General features: G+C 40.5%; 1 protein-coding gene across 3 annotated transcripts; it reads left to right on the top strand.

The window, feature by feature from the left end:
- Positions 1 to 3,397: 3,397 nt before the first annotated feature.
- Positions 3,398 to 15,649, top strand: lhx2b (LIM homeobox 2b). Of its 3 annotated transcripts, XM_004558596.3 has the most exons (6): positions 3,400 to 3,989; positions 4,344 to 4,506; positions 6,143 to 6,345; positions 7,062 to 7,432; positions 10,705 to 10,910; positions 13,394 to 15,649. In XM_004558596.3, exons 2-6 carry the CDS (start codon positions 4,387 to 4,389, stop codon positions 13,682 to 13,684), a joined length of 1,191 nt encoding a protein of 396 aa, XP_004558653.1. In that variant the 5' UTR covers positions 3,400 to 3,989; positions 4,344 to 4,386; the 3' UTR covers positions 13,685 to 15,649. The 3 variants fall into 3 exon arrangements, with proteins under 3 accessions (XP_014270114.1, XP_004558653.1, XP_004558652.1); XM_014414628.3 differs by having other exon boundaries at positions 3,398 to 4,506; positions 7,065 to 7,432; XM_004558595.3 differs by having other exon boundaries at positions 3,401 to 4,506.
- The last annotated feature ends 4,102 nt before the right edge of the window (positions 15,650 to 19,751 follow it).

The following is a 19,751-nucleotide window of genomic DNA, read 5'->3' as shown; positions in this document are numbered from 1 at the left end:
GGTTTTCCGCTTCCTCTCTTTCATGTGTTTTTAGTCTCCCATGCTTTGTTCCCTTTCTTAATTACAGCCGCGCTCTCGGAGAGAGTGTAACCCACTCCCTACCTCCACAGCAGCATCCCATTAAAGCCACGCACCCCGACGCCTCCCCACTACCTTTATGCTGAATACAATTAAAAAACGGGGAGAGATCAAAAAGATGCCAGCAGCCCGACGAGGGTGATGTTTTTCTGAGAAATGCAGATTTGTGTTATTGATGGCCGCCTCGTTTGGAAATCATTACGGGACAAGGAGTAATCAGTGGAGCTGCATCAGCATTTTAGTTGTCGACAAGCAGCAACACCACCCCCTAACTCTATCACTCACACACACACACACACACACACACACACACACACACACACACACACACACACACACACACACACACACCGTGGCTGTGGACTCACATCTTCTGTACTGGCAGATAAAAAGATGCTGGAAAGAGAATCAAACGGCAAGCCATCAGCAGCACCAGTCCCCACCGGTCTATCGTCAGGGAGGCGTTATTTATGCTGTATACATGAAACTGCCTTCCGTCTGTAACAGCTCACAATTGCTATACATTATGAAAGGAAGGTGAGTAACTGAAAATGTCCTTAATTTGTCCCAAACTGATTTCTATTTGAATAAATAAATAAACAACACGTGATATAATTAGGAGGATATGCATCCTGAGTATAAATATGACATTTTATTTTGTGATGACTGCTGCAGATTTATTTTTAGATATATCGGCACCAGGTTTTTCATTTATTTTGGAGAACGAGATCAGGTTTCTTTATTTGAGTTAATTTGGTGATTAAGGCCGTAACCGTGAAGTGCCAGGATCCTCTGACATCCCTAAAGGGTTCAATAACATTGAACTTGTATATATAAGTTAAATGTTGTGTGTGTGTGTGTGTGTGTGTGTGTGTGTGTGTGTGTGTGTGTGTGTGTGTGTGTGTGTGTGTGTGTGTGTTTGTGTGTGTGTGTGTAACATCCTTAAGCTAGGTAAAGAATAAAATAAAATTAATAATAATAAAATAAACGTGGAACCATCTTCATATAAAAGTGTTTGTGAACACACGTTTGTCAACTCTCTGCAACACGACTCACAGAGTTTCCTCCAAAACTTTTCCCTGTCAGGGTGAAAAACACCGAACCTGACGCGACGTTTGATGCTCTGCACGAAGCAAAACTGTACTTTTGAACCAAAATTCAAACCTGACCTGATCTCAGACTCGTCATATGTAAAGCCATTGTTTAACTGCACGGGCCAATACAACAAGTTCAGAGAGCACTGAGCCTAATAACCACTGTGGAACTAATAAAACGCGAGTGTGAGAGGCTCACTTAAACGCTTTGTTCAAAGCATATGTGTGTGTGAGAGAGAGGGAGAGAGAGAGGGGGGGGGGCGGGGGCGAGGCAATAGTAATTAATTCAGTTTTACCTTTTTAAATAAACGTGCCGTCGATGAATTAAATATTGGATTATTTTAAGCAGCACCGCCCGGCCTTAACACATTTGAACTGTTTTTAATTTTCATATTGTGATTTTTCTTCCTCTTCGCTGTGTGAATATTGTGAGCACATTTCTAGGAATATTCTGCTGTAGTCCGGACCCCGGCCTAAATTTGCATAAATCATCTCTAAAATTCTGCGTTTCTTCCTCGCTCCAATCAAACCCAAGCAACAAACCAGCCCGGCCCCTTCAGATACAAATACAAACTAATATTTTTCCCTTAATCTTACACCACCAGCTAATATCATATTTCATACACGCCCGCAGACATGCCCGCTGCCGCTATGTTTAATGTATAAAGCCAGCATTATAGCAGATAGAAAACACAGATGATAAATATGCATGTATTCAATTAGGGGTATTACAGAGGGGGTAATTTGCATAAGGATTTAGGAGCTTAACATCATATTTGTGCTATAAAACTTCACAATAGCCTAAACGCCGGCTGTTACGCGCGGGAGGGGAGAGGACAGGTATGTCTGAAAGAAGAAATTAGGAATATGAAGCAAACTACAGTAACTCTCAAATTGTTTCAAACACATCCTGTGATGACGAAGTCCACTCCTCGCTACCCCCACCCCCTCAAACCTTCTTCCTCCCTCCCTCCCCGCTTCATTAAGAGCAGAGCGCTAATTAGAGACCGAGCGGATCCTGGATCAGTTGCGTCTCACTCATGCAGCTATAGCAGCCACCACTGTTCGCCATGTCCAAGAGGTGGAAATGCTTGAAGAGTGAAGCCGCCGGCCTACAATTATATCAAGTCACGTCACAAACAGAATTTCAGGAAATGCAGCGTTTTCAATTTTAATAGCGCCAAATCACAACAGCAGTTGCCTCATGACGCTTTGTACTGTGTGCCAGAGAGCCTACAGTAATGCAGTGCATACATCAAAAAGTTTAGGTATAAATCTCTTAGTTCATCGCATATTTTTCTTCTTATTAGTATTATTGTAAATATGTTCTGGATTTAATCCCCGCGTTTTACCTATGACAAAACACGGAGATGACCCCCAGATTTGCCTAAATGATTTTACGCATCAGCACTTTGAAACTAAGATGTAGAAATAAAGCCCCAGTAAAAAAATAAATAAATAAATAACAAATAAATAAAATAAAATAAACAGTTCCTCACATCACATAAAGTTCTTTGCCCCACAAGTTAAACTAGTTGCTTCACCTTGTTACTGATTGGTTTTAGTTTCTCTGGAGAAAAGTGACATTTTCCCAAGGTAATATATATATATATATATATATATATATATATATATATATATATATATATATATATATATATATATATATATATATATATATGGAGAGAGAGAGGGGGGGGGGGGTTATGAAAATATGAAAAACTAAATTAACAGTTACTAGAAAGAGTGTTTACCCTGGGTTTTTTTTGGGGGGGGGTATTTTTTTTTTTATATATATATATATACTTTCCGTTATAATAATTGTGACCAAAATATCCAAATATAATATCTATGCTCTTCTTTATGGGTTGTTTCACGCACATCACGCGCTCTACCCACCCCTGCAGATTAAGCAGAGCGCTTTGGTGTCATGAGGAGGCTGTTAGCTGGAGCAGCAGCACTGTGAGGCTGTGCGGAACCCTCTCTGTGCGTCAGACGAGCAAAGGTCCTAGCAGACCTCCAGAAACAGACAGCTCAAACATCTCAGCTCAAACTCTCTCCTGCTCTCTTTCCTTTAAAACTGACCTTTCAAGCAGCAGCTCCGGACAGACAGAAGGAGGAGGGTGTGTGTGTGTGTTGTGTGTGTGTGAGGTTGGCCGGTGTTCCGTGTGTAACGAAGGGAGAACTGCTGCGTTTTTAGAAAGTGGCCAAACAGTTCGGTGACGGCGGAACAGCCAATGAACATAAATGGTGTGTCGTGACGCAACAGGGTCCCGTTGATAAGGAGCGGAGAGTCCAACCGGACCTGAGAAGGAGGAACGGCGGTTTTGGGGGCCAGCTAACACTCGCCTATCATCAGTCAACGTAAAGCCAACTCCTCCTCTTCTGCTGTTACGCACATCTATGCAGCCTCCTTGGCACAAGACAAAACATTATCTAAACAAACTACTGTAAAGGAAAACTGCTTCTTCTCCCAGGATTTTATTTTCGTTTTTTAAGCTTGTTTTTGTTTTTATGATTTTTTCTTTCTGCAAAGCAAAAGTAGTTTGCCGTAAGTCTCAACTTGGACTGTTAAGGAGGAGGAAAAGCCTTTCTCAAATACCCAGGTCTAGTTTTTTTCTGTTTGAAATACTATTTTTCGGGCTGGGCGATGCAGTAGAAAGCTGCTGCTCATCTTTTGGCACTGCCATTTGTACTGAGTTACGAACTGTTCTGCAGAAGAAAAGAGGAAATATTTTGCAGACTGTCGAAAACCTGAAATATTACTCCCGGCGAGGAGCAGAGCTGAGATCCATGCAACGGGAGCTTCTATAGTTGGTATGTTTAGTCACCGTAAATGGAAAAGAAAATCTAGAAAGAGCAGTTGGCAGTGAAACATATTATCATGCCTGAGATAAAATAGATGCCACTAAGAGAAGGCAAATCTGTGCGCTTTTTAATGAATTAATCATAGCTTATTAATAACGAGAGCTGGAGAGATTCGGATGACGGTTTCCATTGGCAGATGAGACGTAGTGTGGAGAACACGTGTCCAGTTTTTCCCTCATATTTTTTCCTCCCTGATCTGGATTTCTCGCTTGTCACGGCAAGAAAGGAAACGTTAAAAGATCGAAAATTTTGAGTGGCATAATTGCAGAAGGTTCCCCCTCTCATGGACATCTTGGCTTGCAGATCTGAAGAGAACAGTTATAACATCCTCCCATCGGCGGCTACGATGCTTTTCCATGGCCTCCCCGGAGGCGACGTTCGCGGTGTGGTGGAAGAAATGGACCGGAGAGGAAAGAGCGAGTCAGCGGCCATCAGCTCAGCCATCGATATGGGAGAGTCAGAGACGGTAGGCGAGACTCATGTTTTGGCCCTCTTTGGCTATTTAGCGCAAGCAGCATGGCAGCCTGGAAACATGTGTCAACGGCTGCACTCTTCCAGCTCCAAGCAATCTGATTTTACTTTAAATTCAAACCGGAGGGAAAGTATCCACAAAATGTTTCTCCCCCCGTCTCTAATTATCTTTCATTTATTTGTTTCATTGAAGTTGCTCTCAAAGTTGCTGTTACAGGCCTAAACCTTCTGATTCCTACTGCCATACTTTCACCTAAAACTTAATCTCAGCAAAGCTGCAGACAGAACAAAACCTGAGACGAGCAGACAGTGAAATAATTCAAAAAGACGACATTCGTCTGCAAACTTCACCAATTTGTTTTTATAAATTGTTTTTTTAATATATAAATAGTTATTGCTTTGTAAGCAAACATTAAACATTCATATATCTATTAATCTGTCCAAAAAACGCCCCAACTTTGTCACGTTACATTACAGCAAACAAGCTAGTAAGTTTTTAAATTCATATTTTCAACCTTTCTTTTTATTTTCTATATTTTCACAAAAAAATCCCAAATTGTTAGACTACTTTGTAATAATAAATTATATTTGTAATAAAATCAAACAAGTTTTTAAAATGTGTTTCTTCTTCTTCTTCTTCTTCTTCTTCTTCTTATTATTATTATTATTATTATTATTATTATTATTATTATTATTATTATTATTATTATTATTATTATTATTATTATTCAGAGTTTGCAAATCAGAGGCGCGTGCATATGTGTCCGTATTCACAGGCCTTTGGAAAAATAATGCTCGTCTCACAAGGCTTTGTTTCATATTAAAAGCTTTTACGAGCATGGCTGGGTTTATATTTTCTGATAGAAACTGACAGCACAGACACAGCTTCCCATGACCACAAATGTTCTTCAGTATCCTCCAAACCCACACACAGCATGTCAACGAACTTCGATGAGCTTTTTAAGTGCAATTATACGACTGTATGTTTAGCTCTTCGTTTTATTTGGCACATTGCTTTTTGAGTATTCGGGATTATTAGAATAATGACGCTCTGACCTCCCCTGTTACCCGTGTAATTTATGCTCTCTTTGTAAAGGCTCTTCAGACTAATTGTAGCTCATTATTTCCTTTACTGAAACAAAAATACTCGTTTTAACATATCTAATTTCTTGTGTCTTTTGATGAAAAGAAGAGCAGCTACTTTAATTTTACTTTAATTTCAATATGTTGTATTATTGAAGCTTTTAAAATACTTTATTATTTTATTAAAATATCTATATCTATATATCTATTTGACAGATATATATCTATATATATCTATATAGATATATATCTATATAGATATATATCTATATAGATATATATAGATATATATATATCTATATAGATATATATATCTATATCTATAGGTATATATAGATATATAGATATAGATATTTTAATCTTTAGACTATTGTTCTTGCCACACGGGAGTGGTGGCCCTCAGCAGTGAGCTGATATTCGAGGAGAATATCGTAGAGATGCGGTCCTGTAGCTTTCAAGGATTTTACGGAATTTTATTTTGAGTCTCTCTCTCTCTTTGTTTTTTTTTTTTGTTCGTGTGTTTTTGTCCTGACGGCTTCGACCTGCAGTCCATGCCATGCATGACCAACGAGCGCGTGGCTCTGTGCGCGGGCTGCGGCAGGAAAATCGCGGACCGATATTACCTGTTGGCCGTGGACAAGCAGTGGCACATGCGCTGCCTCAAGTGCTGCGAGTGCAAACTCAACCTGGAGTCCGAGCTCACCTGCTTCAGCAAAGACGGCAGCATCTACTGCAAAGAGGACTACTACAGGTAGGAGAGCGCGCAGGGGCTCTAATCCCGGTCATGTGATTGGTGAATATTTGTATTATCTTCATCTAAAGCAGCACCGGGTTTGAGCAGGGGAGGGGGGTAGATTTAAAAACATTAGTAATTCTAAAATGTGTCAATGAAATAATTATTTTTTTTAGTTTCACATAAATAGAACTGATGCTGGCGTTGCAGCGGATTTTCTGCAGTGAATACAAGCTGTTTGCAACTCTTTAGAAAATGTGATGTTCGGAGTTTTCCTGTCAAAGCTCTTTGAGCATTTAAGACCCAAAGAAAAGCTGTGATTCATGCTGACAGTTGTGCTAAACCCCTCCCCTGAAAATCAGATAAAGAAAGCGTTAGTTTTAAGGTTAGCATCTCTCTAGGGGAGAGTGACCCCCACCACCCCCGCTACCCCCACCTTGCAATAAAAGAGAGCCTCAGGAATACTTTGGGCCCAAGAAAATTAAATAAAAAAATAGAATCCTATTTTGATTCTATTTTAAATACAAAAGGTATTTTTTTAAACACATTTAGCAAACTCCCTTATCTGCTGTCGAGGTTTTAGCACACTCGTCCACAGGGAAACTTTTTGCACCTTCTTTAAGTGCGTCAAAGTTGGTCTGTTTGCATAAAAACACGTGCCACTGCATAGTTTACCAGCACAGCCCACCAGCTTTCGCATCCAGCCGCTGATGAGGTTTCTGTGTTGTCCGCAGAAGATTTTCGGTGCAGAGATGCGCTCGGTGCCACCTGGGAATCTCGGCCTCGGAGATGGTGATGCGAGCTCGGGACCTGGTCTACCACCTCAACTGCTTCACCTGCACTACCTGCAGCAAGATGCTCACCACCGGGGACCACTTTGGCATGAAAGACAGTCTGGTGTACTGTCGGCTGCACTTTGAGACTCTCATCCAGGGAGAATATGAGACACATTTTAACCACGCGGACGTGGTGCCGCACAAAGGCCTGGGCCCGGCCAACACGCTCGGACTATCCTACTTCAGCAGCGTGGGGACGGTGCAGAAAGGAAGGCCGAGGAAGAGGAAAAGTCCTGGGCCAGGGGCCGAGCTGGCTGCTTATAATGCAGGTAAAATGAATCTCGACAAGCGAAAGAAAAAAATGATCGAAATTATATTGAAAACGTGATATAGTTATAATTTGCGTTTGTTCCTTTTTATTTAATTAATGCCAAGTTTTGCCTGAATCGTTTTAGACCTTTAAAGAAATTTAAGAAACAGTTCTTTGAGCTTTTGTCCAAAGTGGAGATCAAGAGCCACGAAGCGTGGAGGGAGCTGACTGAAGCTGACAGACTCCATTAATGAAAAATGTTTTTGTAACATTCCGTTAGAGGTTTTTACTGTGCTGTGGCGTCCTCAGTGGTGACGCTGTTTGAGCTTTACCATACAACTTATTCGATATTTAAAACAACATCTTTGTTGCTTTAATATCTCCATTTACAGTTCACTGTAACTTCAAACTGAGATATCAGAAGATTTAAACCCGTCCTGGTGTCTCTGTAATATTTTAACACCGAATTGTGCGTAATAGTGAACCTTTCCATTTGTTGTGCGTTTTTACATTTTTTGCGCACTTTCCCGTAACCTCTTCTGGATCATACACACTTTGTGAGTCTGCACATTTTCGGCTCAGTTTTGAAGTATCAGCAGCGCGTTGGTGTAGAATAGAATAGAATAGAATAGAATAGAATTCAACTTTATTGTCATTGCACATGCACAGGTACAGGGCAACGAAATGCAGTTTGCATCCATCCAGAAGTGCTTTAGTGATATAGATATATTACAATATATATTAGCAATAATATAGATATGTGAGTATATTACAGAAATGGGTCTATTATGGTATGTTATAATGTACACGGTATGAAGTATGTTGTGAATATGCTATAACTATAAGTATGTACAGGCTGTAGTGAGTACAAGCTATGTACAGGATATGAACAGGATATAAATATGAAAAACTATACAGAATATGAAATAAATAACTTTACAGAATCTCAGATATACAGCTATACAGAAATGGGAACTATGCAAGTTGTAAACAGTTGTAGGATTAAAGATTATTGAATGTACAGAATGATTATTTACACAGAGCTATACAGTAGTGCAGTTAAGATAAGTGAGGGTGTAGATAGTTTCTACAGAGGCTATATAAAGTGCTAGTGGTTGTGAGTGGTGTAGACGCTAAACACCCTGCACGAATAAGCCTGAACTAATAAACAAAGAAAAAGCTCGCGGGCCACGTGTGGGGCCACGGGACAAAAACAGCCACAGGTTACAAAGCAGAAAAGTGCAGCATAGAAACAAGTTAGACCTTATTTATGGAAAACAGCCTCAATATGCGGACTGAAATATGTGGACTGGACTTTTCATACAACTCAATACAACTAAATGTTCAGTGGCAACAGTGTGCGGATGCTAAACCTTTTTTCCTCCCATGTCCACTTTGTGGAGTGAAAAGAAAAGTTTTTTGATGTGCCGGCTTTTGCTTTCGCCCTTTTCCACTTGTCAGGCTCCATAGACATCTACAGACCCCACCCCCCTCCCCACCACCACCAGAACTCCTCACCCACGCACACACCACCTCACCCTATCCCCCAAACCACCTCCCTGTACCCCTCTCTCACTCGCTCGCACACACAGGCATACACACATTGAGTGAGCGTTTTTGTTTTTTTGTATTGGGACCAGGCCAAACTGGGTGTATTTCAGCCAGATCAATGTGATTTGATGAGTTATTCACTTGAAGAGGGAGTAGGGAGCGCAATAAGTTGCTAACGGCAGCAATATGTGGTTGGACTCTCATCCTTTTCCCATATTCACGTAAAAACAAGGCGATTGCAGCTAACATGGTGTTAAAGCCTCGGAGTGATCACACAAGAACGCTTTTTGTTCGGATTTCTCTTTCCTTAAAACGTAGACGTAGAAAAAGATGTGTAAGTTGACATAATTTCACAGAGTGATTGACGTTTAAATGTAAAAAAAAGTCAAAAGAAAACGCACGCACACACACACACACACACACACACACACACACACACACACACACACACACACACACACACACACACACACACACACACACACACAAAGGGCGTCATGATGACGATAACGGAAGGAAAAGTAATTTATATAAATAAAATGCTGTGAATTAGTTTATCTTTTTCAATGTGGGCATTTAAGAAAAAACAAGAAAAAGCTCGTGAAGCTGAGTGATGAGAGTGAAGAAGCGATGCGCCCTCTTCTGTTTGCAGCCACACACAACACGAAAGCTTCACCTGAATAGACTCATGAGAACAGCTCTAACCCTAACCTTGCGCCAGCTCCTACAAACGGCCATAACTGTGCAGGAAGACCAGGGAAAAGGAAACCGTCTACAAGCTGCTTTTCTCCTATTTTTTGTAAAAAAAAAAAAAAATGCTACAGCATATGTTTTGGCCAGAAAGCAGCATTTGTTCTGCCTGGTGTGTATCGGCTAATTAAGTGAAGTGTTATTCCGTTGGTTTTCACTCACTTCATATTCATCGTTTGCAGCGTTCTGATATTGAACGCGAACTGTTATGCATGCAGCAACACTTTGAATATTGCCAAGAATTTTTCAGGCTGGGGACAAATACATGTGTGTTGTTGTTACTGTGTGTGTGTGTGTGTGTGTGTGAGAGAGAGAGAGAGAGAGAGAGAGATGGCTGTATCCAGGCTCGCACCTCCTCCTAGGACAGAAAGACACAAACAAATAGACTGGTGTGGTGCACGAGGAGAGGAGGTGATCTGCAGCTGGAAGAAACAGCTGTTTGGTCACTTTGTATTTCTGTGCAGATTTAAACAGAATGAGGCGTTTTTATTGTATTTACAAAGAGATGTGTACAATAATAGAGCTTAGAAAACAATTTTCTTCTTTTTTTTACAGTTTAGTTATTTGGATCAGTCACACTGTCGTGCTTTACAGTCAGCGCCTCACGAAGCCCCTCAGTGCACAAAGTTTCTATAGATCTCTTGCTGAATTTAATGTAGACGTTTAAATAAAATAATATGTGAAAAGAATTACAAAATACCCCCCCCCCCCCAAATTTGCCACAACAGTTCTGCCAGAGGTCTGTTTCTGTGAAAAGGATTTTGTTTTTCACCAAGTGCTATATAAATAATATTAAATTGAACTGAAAGCGCAGGTTTTAAATGCCCAGGCTATTCTTTGAAATATATTTTCACCTCCTTGCTGGTAACAGTATAATACTCTGGGGACATGAGAATTTCATAAACAGCAGCAGAGGAATGAAATGATGACGTTAATAATGAGTTCCAACTTGTCTTAACCCACTGTCCTCCTTTCCCTGCTGACATGAAGCGCTGAGCTGTAACGAGAACGACGGCGAATCCATGGACAGGGACTCCCAGTACAGCTCCAGTCAGAAGACCAAGCGCATGCGGACGTCCTTCAAGCATCACCAGCTGAGGACCATGAAGTCCTACTTTGCCATCAACCACAACCCAGACGCCAAGGACCTCAAGCAGCTTGCCCAGAAAACTGGCCTCACCAAGCGGGTCTTACAGGTAGCGCCAGCAGCCTCTCACTTCTCGACCACAGTTCACTTTTCTGTTACTAAAAGTACCTCGCACAAGCCAACAGGGCGACATTTCCAGTGATAACCAGTGGTAATATAAATGAAGTGGTGTTTTACAGTTAGGAGCCAAATCAGCTGCTTTATTTTATGATTTTGCTGTTTTTCATCTCAAGTTCTTGGAAGACTTTTAGGAAACAAGTAAAACAAAATCAGAATTGGATTCCCTTACTTTGTTTCTGTTTTCTTTTCTCGTTTTCATAACAGCAGAAGCAGAATTTCTAATTGCCTTCAGGAAAAACAGACTTAATATTTCTGTTCATGCTGGAAACCAAAATTACCTGGAAATCAAAGAGAAATGTTAAAAAAAATGAAACGTAATATAACTCAGTGGATGATGTGATGTTGTGGTGACGAGTGAGGGATGAAAAGCAAAAAGCTCTGTAATACATGCAAAGAATGCGACAACACAACAGAGCATTTGATTTCCACAAAAGACGACAGCAAATTATCTGGGGTACTGAAAAGAAGAAAAATAAGACAAAAAGGTTTCTAAATCAAAATTTTACTGAGAAGGAAGAAAAAAAACATCCCGCTGCTTTAATTAACGCTCACAGAAAACAAAGCAGTCGTTTTGCTTTGATGCGTTCGAGTTTTCATGTCTGTTACTTCAGCTGAAGCGACTCTCTAGCCGCCCGATTCCCATGGCTCCATCATGACTCCATCACTAACACTTCCCAACACTCAGCTCGGCTGCTGCCTCGTTCGCTCTGCAAATCACAGAACACACTTTTATTACTGGAAAAAGAGAGGAAATCTTATATTCAAAAACATGACAAATAAATGAAAATCCCAGAGCAAAAAAAGAAGGTTGTGATAAAAAAATAAGGATATCGTTAATCTTATTGCAAATGTGTAAAATCATAACTGCATTTCTTTCTGCAAACACTGTAAATAGGACCCGTGTTGCTTTTTGCCAGGGTCAATGAAAGCAGGAGGACATTGCTCTCTATTTTCATGTGCAAGCATAATAAAAGAAATGGCTTAATTTCTTTTGTGTGAACAGCCATGAAAAGTAAAGGCTTTTATAGCTTTTACACACAGAGGACGAGCGCTCAGGCTTAGTGTTTCCAAGTGTTCTTTTATCTTTGTCTCCAGTCAGAACATCTGCAAACAGACTTTAAAGAGACACAAAGAGATGCTCGCTAGATAATGGAGATAATATGGGTATTCTTGAGATTCAGTGACATCACAAGCCGCGTTATATTTTGATATATTTACATTTTTGAAATATACTTATTCCCCAAGAGATACACGTCTGTTGCTTGACTGTGACAGTTTCTACATTTGTCACAGGCTGGTTTAGGTGCGGAGAAGTTTTGGTCTTAGTCAAAGAAAAATTGTGAAATGCGTTCAGTTAAAGCTGAGTTAAAATTTTCATACTTACATACTTACTTAGGTTTCAGATATTTAAACTCCTTTCTCTGGTTTTCATCACCAACTGTCGTGAAACACGTTTGGTGCTTTAGCTGTTAAAGTCAAGTAAGCAAACAATTATGTAATGAATTATTATTTGTCTGTGTCGGTCTTGTGATTGACCCTTTTGCCGTTTCCAACTGTGCGTTCTGGAAACATGAACATGTGTTAGTTACCTCTCAGCTGATACCTCACAACTAGCCAGTTTCCAACACAAGAGGCTGATACCCCTGAGAGGGCTTTTCCCAGCTTTCAGGCAGGTATGGGTCTCCTTTATTTTACTAGAGCATCAAAATTAGCTTCGAGACCTGCCTGGGATACAGTAGGTAATCCATCAGCATGAGTATCACGTCCTCTTTTTATTAGTGTCGGTGCTGTGTGGTGAGGCAGCTGAAGAGCCTGAACTGTATTACCTGCTGTAGGAAGTGACAAGACTGAGAGAAGAAATCATGTTCAGTGTGTTCACATTTTGTTAGAAATCCAGTTTACATACAGACTGTTAAAGGAGCGGGCTGGCATTTATGTAGCAGAACACTTCAGACTACAGTCTGCAGAAAACTGTATGACCAACAGCAAACATAATGCATAAAAGTAGTGTGTTGAACATGTTGGAAACAGGAGTTCCCGGTTAATCGAACAGTGTAGAAAGGGCAGAGGAACATATTGAAATCTATCTTTAGTGGTGTGCAGACTTTTAGCCCAATATACTGGAAGTGCTCACACCACTGAAAATTACATTTCAGCACCAAAACAAATATATGTGGAATTATTTTACTGAAGGAAACGGCTCCAAATAAAAAAATGTTTATATTTCAAAACCTGGACCCAAGAAAGCAAAACCATCTGCACACTCAGGAACGACCAAATAGCTTGAACTGAAAGTCCTGTAATAATGTAATAATAATGTTTTTCTGCATGAATGTTATTTCTTTATGATATCAAACACGCGTGGGTTTGTTTTGGTATTTAGAAGTGTACTAACAGATCATCCATCTGCAGGTGTGGTTCCAAAACGCTCGGGCCAAATTCAGGAGGAACCTGCTGCGGCAGGAGAGCACCGGGGTAGACAAGGCGTCCGACGGCTCCACGCTGCAGGGTGGTACACCGTCAGGCCCGGCCTCTGAGATCTCCAACGCCTCCATGAGTCCCTCCAGCACACCCACCACCCTTACGGACTTGACCAACCCCACCATGCCCACTGTCACCTCTGTGCTCACCTCCGTGCCGGGTAGCATGGATGTCCACGAGTGCCGGAGCCCATCACAGACCACGCTGACCAGCCTCTTCTGATAGATGGAGCCCTTCTTCACAGCCCCCTCTCCCCTGCCCTCCCTGGCCCCATCCCTTAGCTCCCCCCTGCTCACCTCTGCTCCTTGTGGATCTACAATTAAGCACGGTTCACTCCTTGGAACATTTAACGGATTAGAAAACAAAAGGAAGCAAACTGAAAAGGTTTCCTTTAGAGACTGTTTGATTAGTGAGGTGGCTGAGCCTTACACACCGAACATTTGTTGTTATTTTGATGTTGTCTTGTTGAGAACTGAGGAGACTTGATTTGCATTTTTCAATGTTTACAGAGAGAGACTGAAACTGGTCAAAAAAAATTTGGAATATTGTTTTTTCCAGCACAGTATTTATGTTATATTGTACAAGAGTCACTGTTAGAAGGATTGTAAAAAATCGTTTTCTTTCTTTCTTTCTTTCTTTCTTTCTTTCTTTCTTTCTTTCTTTCTTTCTTTCTTTCTTTCTTTCTTTCTTTCTTTCTTTCTTTCTTTCTTTCTTTTGTTTTGGAAATCTGAGATTAAACACAGGTTACAATATCCTATGACTGCCACGTGCCTTACGGTCCACTTATCTTAACTGCTGTTTCTAAAAGTCGGTCACACGTGAGTGATTTGCATCAGAACAAAGCAGTATGACTGAATTAACTCGACTCCTTGTGCGCATTTATGTATGTGTGTGAGTTCTGGCTTGTTCCTCTTTGTGTTTGTGTGAACGTGCAGTAAAGCCCATTCGGCTGCACTTTAATTTAAAAGAAAAAGGCGAGAGGCAAATAATTCTTGTTTTTGATCTCAACTCTTTTGAATCGTCTTCATTTAAACTTGGCTAAAAAGCTGTTGTTCAAAGTCTCGACTTTTAGTTTAATGCACTGGCGGCCCGATGCAGATCAGTTCATGATACTAAACCTCACCAAATGATGCGATCGATTTCATTAACATCCACCAGGTTACTGAGACCCGTCTCGGTGCATGCCCATTCCTTTTCCTTTTCCTTTTCCTCCACTTTGGACAAAAGCTCAAAGAACTGTTTTAAAATATAGTTTTTACCAATAAACAGCTGGCAATAAACAATGAAAATAACAATGAAATTTTGGGGGTTAAACTGTAAAGGTGTGTGTGAGTGTGTGTGTGTGTGTGTGAGAGCGAGATGGAAATATATATGCTGTGAATGGGGGAGAGCTGTCGCTGCTGCTTGTGGAATACGGTGATCTGTCCCAGGCTGCTGTAACAAACCTCACTGAGCTCTTCATGTTGTGCTGCTTCTGCACATTCTTGTACGCGTCACTGTTGTCCTCGGTTTTGTGAGAAATATAAACACTATCGATAATAAGACTTGTCTGTTGGAAGAGAGTTTGTACCTCCGAGTGCGAGTTTTCTACATGTGTACATATCGTATTCATTCAGAGATGGCGTGCTGTGAGGGGTCAGAGGCGTTTGTGATGCAGTGATGAGTGGAGTGGCAGTTAAATCAAGCCGCTGTGAGGTTGGATGGGCATTTGGCATTTTTATTATTTCTATTTTTTTATTTTGAAGATTTCTTTTCATTTTTTGACTTTTACGAGCGAACTGTAAAACAGACCATCAATAAATATTTATATTTATTTTAAGTTGAAGCATGTCAGATACCCCGACATTTACTTATTTAGCAGTTTGGATCAACATGCCGCAGTCAACATCGCTAACATGCTACACAAGCTAAGGGTAGTTTCAGTTTTCACTGAACGATACCGCTGTTTTCCTTCTTCCCCTCGCCCCTCCAACCAATCACACTCAGAGCTGACCCTCACTGATGCTGGTTCTGCCAGAGGTCTTTTCCTATTAAAGGGAATTCTTCCTTCCCACCGTCACCAAGTACTTGGTCATAGGGAATCATCACATCATTGGGTTTCTCTCTTGTCTTTCTTTTACCTTACAATATCAAGCATCTTGATATCATGTTGTGAACTGGCTGCTATATAAATAATAGTGATTTGAATTGAAAAAACAAGTATCCATGTTTCTTTGATGATCCTGAAAGGCATATGCCACAAATTCAGCACAGGTGAAATTTCTTGTTGGGTTGACCCAAGACTCAGTCGAAAGTACAGATTCAAAATATTTGGGGAGTATTTTTGCCTTTATTCACCGATTGCAGCAACAGACAGAGCTGTGTGAAAGACTCAAAGCTCCCTGTTTAGAATGAAACTCCAGTCCTGTGCTGATTCCACTTTGAGTTGTTTATATTTTTCAAAACTGCTGAATAGTCCAGACTACAAGAACACTAGTAAAGCATGTTTGAAAGCCGCGTAGCAGGTGTTAGGAAATAGAACCTGAATATTTGGAAATGTGAAAGCTAAAGCTGAACTATCACAGGCAACCACGACAGCTGTCTGCTGTGTGGACTGTTGATTCATTTCAGCAGACCCAAATGCAGGAAATGGGAATTATTAAGCTCAAAGCATTTAATGCTGTTAGTGCAGGAATTACATGACGTCCGAAAATCCCAAAACATTTCAGGACCAAAGCCAGGGAATCTGAAGATCAGATGTCAATAGGAATACAAATTCAGGAAGTACAGAGAACATGGAAGCACAAGGAGACACGCGGCTACATGGACGACACAACAAGGACAACATAGACAAGAGATAATGAGCAAATGGGAAACAGGTGGGGAACACAGCTGAAGATAATTAAAATAATGACATGAGGGAAGTTAAACTCAACACAGGACACAGGAAAAACAGCTACTAAAATAAAACAGGAAGTAAGATGCAACTTAACATGGGAAAGAAATTAACTCAGCACAAGGAAGGCAGAGGCAGGGGAACTCACAAATCCTCAAAGCTCTGGGTCCAAGACGCTGGGAATATGACAGCAGGACTGCCAGTAATAACACAGTGATTTAATGAAACAAAGCAAAGCTGCAGCTGTCATCTTTTTCCTTTACAAACACAACACGTGAGTCCATGCAAGATTTCCACTGCCAGCTTGTAAAGAGTGCTAATAATTCATCAGCTAGCAGCAACATGACTCAGCTGCTAAAACCAGCGCAGAGGTTCTTGCAGTTTCCACATCTGTCCGTCTGTACATGTGTCCAATAACTAGAATCAAGATACAATTAAGCTCACAAACACTTAACCACCATTATGGTAGTAAATGAGTAATTCACTCCAAAATGGATGCTAATTGGACAACAGGCTTAAAACATCATTCAGTCACCAGCAAAACTGCTCAAATACGTTTGGAACGCAGCTAAATGCTGAAAAAAGGGTTTGGCCTCTACCTGTCAGAGGCCAAACCCTGGATTATACGTAACTTTATACCAAAATAACATTTAAACAGAAGTTTTGAGTTTTTAAGGCTCACCCAAAGCATTCATCTGACGAACTGCAGTCTCTGGCACTTGCTCTCCTGGTCCTGACTGACAGAACGGTTGGATCAGCTGCAGGATTATTCTGTTCTAGTATGAGTGGTTTTCTGTCAGGCAGTTACTGAACCTTTGGTTATTGCAAAAGATTGTGTAGTAGCATGTAGCATGAAACTACTGTCGTACACCCTTAAAGCAAATATAGTTTTAGCATAAAGAGGAAAGCCTATAAAAATTCAGGATATAATGACTGGCTTATTGATATTATCATGATTGTTCAACTAACTGCTCAAATTACTGTTATTAAAGGAAATGAGCAAATTTGCCAATAATAAGACTGAATTGAATTTTGCTAGCTAGCTGCTAGCTGCTGACCCTACAGCCCCTGAGCTGTCTTTAAAGTCAAAGCTTTGAGAGATGCAGTGATCCCAGTTTCTCAGAATAGTGTAGTATCCAATAGAAAAGAACTTCTGAGAATTATAATATGATATTATATCGTCCAAACATGTATAACAGTGCTACATAGATGTGTGCATATGTATGATTTCATACAGCAAACTGTCACTGAGTTTGTGTGCGAGCTCTTTGTGTCTGTGCCTTTTATATGTGATTATTTCAAAAGCACTGTTACATCCAGCCACTTTCTCAGAACTGCAGCACTAAAAAAAAAAGATCATTTTGAAAAACTTTATTTCCTTTAAATGAGCATCTGTGCCAAAGCTGAGCGTGGTAGGAGTTGGCAGCCTTCCTGAAACTATAATTCTAAAAAAGGGGAAAAATTGTGTCCATGAGCAGCTTTTCCTTACTCTGCTGGAGCAAATGTGTTCAGTTTTCTCATGGCTGGAGCAGCAGGAACTTGCGCTAATCATAACGGTAGGATGAGTTTCCACTTTAAAAAAATATTAGTTTAAACTCAGCACCAACACAAAAATTTAACAAGGACTTGGTGGGTGGAGGAGTGAGTGAGAGGTCTGGCGAACAGCAGTCTTTACACTTTGTAAGCAAAACATGAATTATGAAAAACAGACCTTAGCTTCCCTTGCAGTGCATAATTAGAAATGGGTGCACATAAAAAGAGGGAAAAGAGGAGGAGTCCCTCGCAGCGAGCGGACCCGGTAATTATCCTCACACCGGTGGAGAGGAGTTTGAGGACACAATCAGGGACGGGGACGAAACACACCCCGAGCGACTAAATCTCTCCTGTCCAGAACACTGACCACATCCCTACAAGTCTGCCTACGAAGCAAGAATACGACTTGTGTGTGTGCTGAAGCCTTCACTCCAGCAACTCAGTTAGGTCAAGCAAACATATTCATCTGTTGGCCAAGCTTGGCTAAAACTGCATCTCAGTGTGATATAAGGACAAAACATAGTTCAGGATATAAATTCTCAGTGTTGGAATAAAACATATTTGGCTGCCTGCTTCATGTTAATGTGTGACGTGAATTTGATCCAGTAATTACAGGCAAAGGAAGACCCTTGGCAAGCATCACAGAGCAACACTACAGGCTCATAACCAAATTTTACTGTGTGTTAATAGATGCTTATGTTTTCATTTTCCCAGAAATTGTTATTCTAAGGATAATAAACTTTGTACTGAGGATTTTCCAGAAAACCTGTCGAGGATACAAAAGAAAAAAATGTTTTGAAAACGGAGTCTGTCTGGTTTAGTGTTCACAGAGATGTCTGTGAACGTAGCACGAGTCAGTGCAACAATCCTGATGACGTTTCACTTTTTATTATTAAAATGAGGATGAAAAAACAGCACAGTAGATAGTAGTGTCTTAGAATTCCTGCATGTTTTATTACATACTGGTCTTAATATTATTTCATTCAGCTTTTTTGTTTTTTTAGATTTTGGGGGGTTTTCACTGGTTTCTATTCATCTATTTATTGTCCACTAGTTTGAATTTATTTTGGATTTTCTCTAATCCACACATGGTCAAATTTTATATACAAGTTCAAATACATACATCCCCACCATAGCTCTTCATCTGACTCTTTCATTTACCGGGCACAGACCCCGTTTTCAGGCTTAGGCCACAAATTTTCAGTCCACTTATTAAGGCTACGTTCACACTGCAGGCAAAAGCGCACCAAATCCGACTTTTCTGACCCTCTGCGACCATCTATCCGATCATGGTGTAACAGTGTGAACGGCACAAATCCAATATTTTCAAATCAGATCTGGGTCACTTTCGTATGTGGTTCTGAATCCGATACATATATGTGATGTTTCAGAAAGCGACTGCTGTTTGAACGGTCATGTCGCATTAAATCCTTCTTTTACGTCACTGACACGAGACAGACGCCGATTATCAGCGCCGGAGAAGACATCGCAAACGCTTCCTGGCCATCCCGTGTAGATGTCAGTGAAACTGTTGGGAAGACAACGTTGGAGAAACGTGAACATTTTATTTGTTCTGTATAATCTGCAGATTCTGACAGAAATCTGCAGCTATCCTTTGAAGCTCCTCTAAAACAGCAATAAGGATCATTATTAGACCAAATGTAGATAACAAACTTTACAACTTTAAGCAAAATTGGGAAACGTAAAGTCTAGAACAGTCAAACAACACTGTTCGGTCTGGGTCTAAACAGAGCGCGTTGTGTGTGAAGTCTTCTTTTGCATGTTTGCTGTCGCATTTTAATTGTAGTGTGAACGAGCAGACAGAAAAATCGGATTTGATCAAAAAATCGGAATTGATCATTAAGACCTGCAGAGTGAACG

Source organism: Maylandia zebra, linkage group LG12 (genome assembly GCF_041146795.1).
Source record: "Maylandia zebra isolate NMK-2024a linkage group LG12, Mzebra_GT3a, whole genome shotgun sequence".
NCBI lineage: Eukaryota > Metazoa > Chordata > Actinopteri > Cichliformes > Cichlidae > Maylandia > Maylandia zebra.
The sequence above is the reverse complement of the archived record's forward strand: the minus strand, read 5'-3'. Positions and strand labels throughout refer to the sequence as shown.

Excerpts from the sequence above, each read along its gene's own strand:
- lhx2b (XM_004558595.3), top strand. The coding sequence starts at position 4,324 with ATGGACATCTTGGCTTGCAGATCTGAAGAGAACAGTTATAACATCCTC. Across the intron at positions 4,507-6,142 it reads ATATGGGAGAGTCAGAGACG|TCCATGCCATGCATGACCAA; the intron begins GTAGGCGAGACT and ends TTCGACCTGCAG. Across the intron at positions 6,346-7,061 it reads TGCAAAGAGGACTACTACAG|AAGATTTTCGGTGCAGAGAT; the intron begins GTAGGAGAGCGC and ends TGTTGTCCGCAG.